General features: G+C 48.0%; 1 protein-coding gene across 1 annotated transcript in view; it reads right to left on the reverse strand.

Moving 5' to 3' along the window:
* APOB (apolipoprotein B) overlaps window positions 1–9,004 on the reverse strand; it is a 50,263-nt gene that overhangs the window by 30,428 nt on the left and 10,831 nt on the right. The window contains exons 2-8 of the mRNA XM_023511812.1: window positions 8,810–8,848; window positions 7,408–7,523; window positions 6,053–6,198; window positions 3,606–3,759; window positions 2,769–2,924; window positions 1,275–1,399; window positions 268–353 (exon numbers count right to left, since the gene is read on the reverse strand). Of these exons, the coding sequence (XP_023367580.1) occupies window positions 268–353; window positions 1,275–1,399; window positions 2,769–2,924; window positions 3,606–3,759; window positions 6,053–6,198; window positions 7,408–7,523; window positions 8,810–8,848 (822 nt within the window). The remainder of the gene's footprint in view (window positions 1–267; window positions 354–1,274; window positions 1,400–2,768; window positions 2,925–3,605; window positions 3,760–6,052; window positions 6,199–7,407; window positions 7,524–8,809; window positions 8,849–9,004) is intronic.

Below are 9,004 nucleotides of genomic sequence, written 5' to 3' on the forward strand. Positions count from 1 at the left end.
AGCATAGGCTGTGTGATGTCAGTTCTACCAAAGTGAAACTTAGGATTCCAGTCTTCCATGTACAAAAGCTGTGGAAATGTCTTCCTTCCCTTTACTCCATTGCAATTTGACGTTGGGGGAAGAAATGCTTCCCCACTGGACATTGCAGAACACCAGCCCCCTTCATTCATAGTCAGAAGACATTTACTAGAACCCAGCAAGGAGCTCAACTGTTCTTGTCACATCTCGAGCAGATTTCCTGGCAACTATGAGGATACTAAGTCTTACCTTCACCAAAGAAGCGGCTGTTGATCTTCGGCGTGTCTTCAAGTTTCAGGGTCTGTGTGATGTGTGCGATCATCCCATACTTATTCCTGGGAATGAAGGAAGCATGTCATGCCATGGCCAGCTCCCCAGAAAATACTAATCTTTTCATGTTTGATCTCTGCTTTTACCCAAATCCAACCCACCTTTCCAAGGCTGGCCAAATACAGCCATCCTCAGCCTCCTAATGCACGGCACTCATCCCCTTCTGGTCATTAGTTGTCCTTCCATCAGAAGGACACATACACCTGACATTCTCTACTGTCTGAGTGGGGGGACTAACACTGCGCCTCGAAGTTCTTCTGTATCTTCCACGGCATACTGCCAAGAATATAGCAGTTACTCAATCAATTATAGCTGGTTGTCAGTTTCCAAAGTGGATTTGGATCTACCGGTTTCCATGAAAACCCCCCATCCTCCACAAAGTCTTTTTTTTTTTTTTTTGAGATAGTCTCATTATGTTGCCCTTGGTAGAGTGCCATGGCATCACAGCTCACAGCAACCTCAAACTCTTGGGCTGAAGCGATTCTCTTGGCTCAGCCTCCCAAGTAGCTGGAAGTATAGGCACCCACCACAACACTTGGCTATTTGTTGTTGTTGTTGTTGTTGTTGTTGTTTCAGCTGTCATTGTTGTCTTTAGCTGGCCTGGGCCGGGTTCGAACCCACCAACCTCAGTGTATGTGGCCAGTGCCCTACCCACTGAGCTTTAGGTGCCATCACATGAAGCCTTTTCTAACCAGGTCATGCTGCAGTGACCCCCAGTTGTCCAGACCTACAGCCTGCACAGTCTGGATCTAAGATATCTTTTGCTGGTTGAATGGTTTAGTGAGTCTAGGACTCTTCTCTCAAATTGCCCATTAGCTTGCAAAGGGGGAGAGACAGGCACAGGCTTGCCTGGAACTGGGCATTTGAGGGGCATTCAGTCCACACTGACCCCTTGACTGACACTCGGGAGTGCTGTGTCGACCTACTTGTAGGAGAATGGCAGGAACAGGTGTTGCTCCTTGCAGACAGCTTCCGACACGTGCTTCCGCCTGGAGTCCAGCGTGTACTGGCAGGCCTGGCTGCTGCTGATCAGAGTCGACAGGGGGCGGGTCTGTGAGCAAGATCAGGGAAAAGCATTTGATCAGTGGATGTATCTTGTCATAGGCATTTACCCTCCAGGTAGACAGGAGCGGGCGTCCTGTACTATTAGGTAAGCTCAGGAAAATGATATAGACAACTAGGCACTGGGCATTTAGACAAGGGAAGAGTCAAAGCCAAGTCAAGTACAGACTCTTCTATTCCACTCAGTGGACACAGTCTGTATTTTTTTCTTGCACACACCTGCCCCACCATAGCGCACCTCTCATGTGACCACTTGGTCTGTTTTCTTCACCTAGAGGTCCATCCTTACATCTCCCTTCCATTGACATGTCCTTCGTATCTCTCAGGTTCATGGTCTTCATCTCCCATGGGACTTTGCCCAGTGAGCTACATGAGTCAGACTTTCTCCTTCCTAGTCAGGCCGAGGAGAGCCTGTCTGCACTGCTGAGTTTATCCACTTATTGGGTACTCCATGTCCTGCCCCTCCCTGGCATGCACACGAACCTTACTCCTGCATCAGACTAGAAGTTCCATGGTCTATCTGCCACTGTTCATCCCACAGTGCTGCCCAGGGTGGGGCTGGGGATACAGCAGGGGCCCAGTAAAGATCGCTAAGCCAGCATGTCGCCCTGCTCTGACTGTGAGCCTCATTGTCATCAGATTCCCTATTTTTACCCCCAAGGACAATGACTAGGAAAACCAGTCATGGCACTGATTCTTCAAGTTCTTCATGTTTACTGAGACAACCTGTGTCTCTTGCCACTAAAGCTGTCACCAGCATTAAACCAACTCAGGTAACATTGTGCTCTGTGACCTCCAGTGAATGGCAGGTCTGTATGGGGTGGGGGGCTGGGCAGGAGGTTGAGTGACCAAGCTTTAGTCAGGGTGATTCTAGGGGTGGAAGGACAGGAAGCTGGGACAGTCTTAGTCATGTCACTTCATGGACATGAGGGAGACGAGAGGAGAACACAGGTCTTGGGACATCTTTGGAGGCCAGAAGAGTAGGGCTGGGCCAACTAGCCGTTGCATGGGAAGGAACATAGGTGGCGTAACTGTCCTATGTCTAGCCCTAGATGCTTCTCAGGGATGGACAGATATTACTCTCAAGTGATGGTACAGTTTGGTGCCAGTGACAGGATGGCAGGAAGGACAGAGCTCTGGGCTGAGAGTCAGGAACCTCTCTAGTCCTGGCTCAGTAAACCACAGGCCATGAGGCCTGGGCAGTCCTGCTCATATCTGGTCAGTGTCCCTCCTGTAATCTTTGTAAGGACCGGCTGGGAAGGCTCTTCTCAGATGTCCCTACTAGTCGGAACATACCAGGTTTGTAGTAAAGAGGAGGATGCTGCCTGGTGTGCACAACACGCTGCTGTGGGACTTACCAGGCCTTTGATGAGCGCGAGTGGGCTGACTCCGGTCGTGATGGGCTTGAAGCGGTCACACTGCTGCAGGTTTCTGTCTGTGGTTATTTCAGTTGCCACGTTTCCCTTCCTTGTCTTGACAGTAAGTTGAGTGGAACAGTTTCCATACACGGTGTCCTGTGGGAGCAGAAGGTACAACCCGGTACATTGAACATGGGAACTCATCCTTCTGTCCTAGACGGGAGCGGGGGAGGAGCCTGGGAGAGAAGGCAGGAGTGTAGATTCTTTCCTGCTGGGCAGAGCCTGGGGTTGCTGGTGCCTGGCCAGCCTAAGTTGGGGGAGAGAAAACCCGTGAAGAGTGGTACTGTGGAAAGGCCTCTGTGGGGCCCCTCTCTGCAGTCTCTAGACAGAGTGTAGGGTAGCAGTCAGAACGAGGTAAGAACACAGCAGTGTTCATGGGACTGAAGGAAGGTGAATTCTCTCTCTGACTGAAGCCTGAAACTCCTAGAAGAGACTGACAGCATGTTCCATTATGTTTGGTATTTAAGCACACACTGGTTCCCTGCATTATTTAGGGTGGAAATAGAACAAAGTCATGCAAAAGCAGAGAGGGGGTGGTCAGGACTCCCCAGTCACAGCTTTAAAATTAGACCCGACCTGGTCGGCCTGCTCAGGATGCCTGTCACAGAGCCCAGGGGCGAGGACGAGCCTCAGGCACCGGCTTTTCACACCATTACAGGGTTTCCTGGGTGGCCAGCCTCCAGCTAGCTCAACAAGCTGCTTTCTGTGTAGCCAGACTGGTCTCTAACACGGACGATACCATAAAGGGCTGCTGGTACCTGTTTTCTAAATTCTCACCAGAAACACAACTTGGTTGTCCTCTTCTGTCTCCGGGGGAACCAGGAGGGCAGAAATGATGCCCCTCTTGATGTTCAGGATGTGCTTAGGTTCATCTTCCTCTGGGTAAAGGAAAACTTGCTTCCCTTCTGGAACGACCAGCCTGAGCTCATACCTGTCCCAGGGAGAGTGGAGTGTGGTCACAGAGATATCCTTTATCCACTGCGAGCCTGTGGGAAGGAAGCTGGGTGGCCTGGCAGCTTCCTTCTTAACTAGCTGTCCTTGTTTTCATACGATCTCTTTATAATTGTATCCACACAGACAGACATTTCTGAACCATTGTGGACGTTTTGGGACATACACACACATACGTTTTTGGCATTCTTTTATTTCTCTCCCTTTTTCACGTGCCTCATCCGACCTCGCTTGCTCTCCACCCATGCCTGTCTCTGTCCCCTTCTCCCCACGTGGGCACCTTGGTGGGAGCTCCATTTGTTTCTCTTCACTCTTATATAAACACGGGTGGGTGAAGACAGAGACAAACGGCACGGCAGTACGCATACTTTTCTTTGTGTTATTTTTCTCACTTAATTATACTTTAGAAAAATCCTTCTGAGTCAAGCGCTGACCAATTCTTCGTAAAAAGCTGCATAACATTCCGCTATAGCCATATATAATTTATTCAGACATTGCCCAATTGGATAGTATTCACCTCCTTTGTTTCTGGAATTTTTAAAAACTTTTGCCTCATAAACAATACCGAAATAAACATCTGTATGCATCTGTCATTACATTTTACTGTTCTATTTTCATGACATAGAGTTCCAGAGACTGAAATTGCATTGTCAAAGAGTATAAATATTTTTCATTGAAACATACATTGCATAATGCTTTTTGTTTCCATCGGCAGTGCGTGACAGCACGCCTTTTGCTCACTGGCCTGCTAACAACAGGGACCGTAGCTATTTTGAAGTTTTGCAGTCTGATGAATGTAAGGCAATAAGTATCTTATTGTTACATCAGTTTGCCTTTCCCGACTATAGTGAATTTGAGCTTCTTTTCATTCACTGGGTGGACATTCTTTCTCTCGCAGGGTGTCAGGCCATGGCTGAAACCTATGTCTATGTTGGTCTTAGGGACTTGCCTCTGGGGACACTGCTTCCAAGGACCTGGCTGCTGTTGCTCTAGTCAACTCAGAGGACATGAGAGGACATCAGGCTCATCTCCCACAACCTACATCCTTTCTGAAAGTCCTCAATACGAGGAATGACCCGTGTTCAGGATGAAGGGTGTGCTAATCACCCCAATCTAATCACTATATATTACATGTATGGAAATATTTGCTATGTATCCCATAAATATGTACAATTATTATATTCCAATTAAAAAAAGGAGACACTTCCAGATATGGAGATGCAGGCCTGGAAAGCCCCCCTGGGCAAGAACGGGAGTCTCTCTTGTGTTCAGAGAAGAGCAAGGACCAGAAAGTCCTCTCTCCTGCCACACATCCCTCTCCCTCATGCACATCTAAGTCCCAGAGAAAATAAGGTACATTAATGAAAGAAAGAAACACAGAAGCCTGTTTCGTAGAGACAAGACTGACATGAGCGTAACGTTTAGAATAGGCAGGGATGGAGTTTCCTGATGCTACCACATTAGCAATTCCTTGACTGCCTGTATTTACACATGCCTGGAGCCCTACAAGCTATGACTGGGGATGAGGCAGGGATGATGTTGAAAATATTTAACCACTGTCGCAACACAGCAGTGATCAGTTAGATGAGATGTAAGCTGCAAACAACAGCAGCGGCTAATCAGCACACAGGGGCTGAATGCCAGCTCTGGGCAGGGGGACCTAGAAGGCTTTGGTTCTTTTCTGCTCTGTTCTGAACAGACCCTGCACACCAACCAGTGCTACTGGGACCCACCTGAAGGACCACCAGACAACAGTCACGTTTAATTCTTTAAACAAGAATTCTTTGTTTAAACAAACCATCTCACCTTTATTGTCTCAAGAAGTTTAAAGCATGAGACCTTTCAGAAACACATTTAAATGATAATTAAGGGAACCTAAATAGGAGAAGGTAAATGATGCTTCCCTTTCGGATGTTTGTGAAAATTCAGCAGTTCCCTGATCCACGGTAAGTACAGAATACAAATGCAGTAGAACTGCTGTAAGTTGACCACCCAAGGGACTGTAACAAACTGGCCAACATATGAAGGTGGTCAACATAAGGAACTTCCATTGAGTACATGTGGTGCATGTCTGCTCTAGGAAAATCAGGTCAAGCTAAGGAGGTGATCAGTGTAGGGAGATGGTCAGTTATGGAGGTTCTACCATTCTACATGCCTAATACAAACACATAGACTTGTACCTTGATGGACACACAGACACATACGCACTCATGGACAACACATCCCGGTATGCACAGAGCTCAGCAGTAGATAGACACAAGCCCACGCCTTACTTGGACATGGCAGCAGCAAAGTCCTCGGAGTTCTTGGTCTTCTTCAGCAAGGCCTTGCCCTCAGGGTTGAAGCCATATACCTCCTTCAGGGTGCACTGGCTGGTCTTCATGATGAAGCTACAGAGTTGTGGAACCTCCAGCTCAACCTGAGGGTAGCAGCACACTGAGATTCTGCACCAGGAATGGGAGGTATCTCCCACAGCCCAGGGCTTACTCTCTAATCAGGACAGCAAGGGGAACACAACCACCTGCCTCCCTAAAGCACCTGTCTTCTAGACACGCCTCATGGGTGCTCTATGCATCAACCTAGACTTAGCAGCCCTTTCTCCCTCCTGGGAGAAAAGAGTTTCTTAGCTTTGCCCCTATACATGGGAAGGAAGACAGCTCCATTGGTTGTTCTAAACTTATATTATTTACAAGGTGTGATTGGCTAGAGGAGACGCAGAGGAGGACTGAGTCAAGAAGAAAAATAGGAAGCAGGAGAGGCCACCATCGGTTTCAACAGCAAATGTTTCCTTAATGTCACTGAAAAACCCAGCTTGTATCCATCAAGGCCTATCGTAGAGGTTCACACATAGCTGGACTTCAAACAGATCCCTAGTTGTTATCCCGCACTATTCAAAGAAATGTCTGCCACAGTGGAAATGTTCTACATTTTAATTGTCCAACCTGTTAGTCATCTTGCACTTGAAATGTGGTGAATATGATGAAGAACCTGAATTTTTCATTTTATTCAATTTAAACAGCCATATGTGGCTGATGCCTACTACCGGCATTATTTGACATCACAGACAAGAGCTACAGAGCCCTCCAAAGAAGAGGGCAGCCTCTCAGCCTGACTTCCTGCCCCTCCTCACTCAAACCCCAATAACAGCCCTCAGATCTGTCCCAGACACATCCAGCTGACCAATAATAAGGAAAGCTTTATTTTAGAACAAATTGCATACTTACATTTTTTTCTGTTTGTTTTTAGCAACAGATTCTGTTTGACTTAGATTATAAAAACTGTATTCCATAGTCTTTCCTGAGCTTAGCTCACCCTCTGGGCTTTGCTCATGCCCAAATTGATAGCCCTACACTACCAGCAGTCCTACACTGCTGATAATCCAGATCCTATGTGCCAATTGCATCTTGGAAGCCAAGGGGAAAATCAAAATGGCAGACAACTTCTCAGCAATGCGGCTGACTTAGAAACCCAGGACAGTTCTAGCACTTTGAGACTACACTTTGAGTCCTGGCATGTGCTGGGTTTGCTCAGCACACCACCTCCGAGAAAGTGGGGTGTTAGGCACCTGGGGGAACAGGGATGGGGGAAGGTGTGGGCTCCCAGTTCCTCCAGCCCCCCTTCTCCACACCTTGCAGTTGATCTTGGTGGCGCTTCTTGAATCTGCAGTCCCGGGGACTCCACTGGAACTCTCAGCCTCATAGTTGTACACGTACTTCCGGAAGTGCTTGAATCGAGTTGCATCTTCTAAAATGGGGAGAAGTAAATCAGCCACATGGCAGACACAACTCTCCCAAGGACAGTCCATTCTGGGCAGACAGGGACAGTGGTACACATCATTAAAAATGGTAATTAAACTGAAATTAGTTTTCATTGACTTTGTATTATACTTAATTTTTCTTTATAGATTTAACTTCATTATGGTTTTGCCAAGGCTAATGCTTAAATTAGCAGCATTCCTTGACTACATCATCTGAGGTACAGGAAGGGGAGTTTCAAGTGTCAAGTAATGGGGCTCACAAAATCTACAGAAGACAACCCTCTGGTAAATTAAGATTTGCCTACATTAAGCAAAGAATTACTGCTGTCTAATGGTTTTTCAGCTTGAAAACACCAATTCTGGGCTCGGTGCTCATAGCACAGTTGTTATGGCACAGGCCACATGCACCGAGGCTGGTGGGTTTGACCTCAGCCCAGGCCTGCTAAACAACAATTACAACTACAACAAAAAAAATAGCTGGGTGTTGTGGTGGGCGCCTGTTGTCCCAGATACTTGGGAAGCTGAGGCAAGAGAATCTGAGTTTGAACTGTGACTCTGTCTCGACAAAACAAAACAAAACAAAACCCAGAAAACACCAATTCTGACTCAGTTTTGATACTACCAAATAAAAAGTTCATTAAGCATTGGCGGTATGTGGATAAATTCAAGAAACCCCCAAGAAAGAATTTCTGGAGTTTCCACTATGCTTGAGAGGAATTTTCTGAGCCATTTGAGCTAAAGAAAGTCGGGGTCATATAACAGTGACCCAGATGCAGTGATGCCAGGTGCCCACGAGATGGCGATGCTGCCTCACCAGAAGCCGGCCTGGCGGCTCAGGAGGGAACACAGGGTAACCGGCAAGGTCAGCTCTTATGACCCTGGGTGGTCAAGTAAATAGGAAGGGGGTGGAGGTCTGGATTTCTGCACAAAGGTTAAAGTCGGCATTTCCTCACCCTCACATGCTTTGAATCAATGATTAGTCACTGATAAACAGGACAGCGATGTCTCATCTAAGTGTCCACAGGCAGAGTGATGACAGTCCCATCCCTATCTTACCCCCAGCTGAGATTCCGGGACAGAAAGAAGGGCAGGTAGAGCTAAGAGCCCTTCGAAGGGTGCAGAGCTCAAAGAACGTGCTTCCCGGGGTCAGAGCAGTGCAACCCATGCGCCATCCCAACCCTGGGAGACCAGGGGCCCCTAGGGAACCGGGCGCAGAAGGATGGGGCTGAGCGGACCCCCTCCCCCCCCACCCCCAGGTGAGGAAAAGTCTTACTTGAACAGCCTGGGCTGACATTTTCCAGCACTTCGTCTTCTGAAAGAAAAGGAGACAGCAAACTGAGTCTTCCCAGGACTTCCCTGGGGCGTTGGGGCCGACGGTGCGCACCACTGCCCTGGGCTCCTCTCCCAGGATGGAGGCAGGCTGTGCTCAGCCCACGCGCGGCCCCTCACCCCGGGTCCGGACGAGCCT

Source organism: Otolemur garnettii, unplaced genomic scaffold (genome assembly GCF_000181295.1).
Source record: "Otolemur garnettii isolate 467f Iridium unplaced genomic scaffold, OtoGar3 scaffold00022, whole genome shotgun sequence".
In the NCBI taxonomy this organism is placed as follows: domain Eukaryota; kingdom Metazoa; phylum Chordata; class Mammalia; order Primates; family Galagidae; genus Otolemur; species Otolemur garnettii.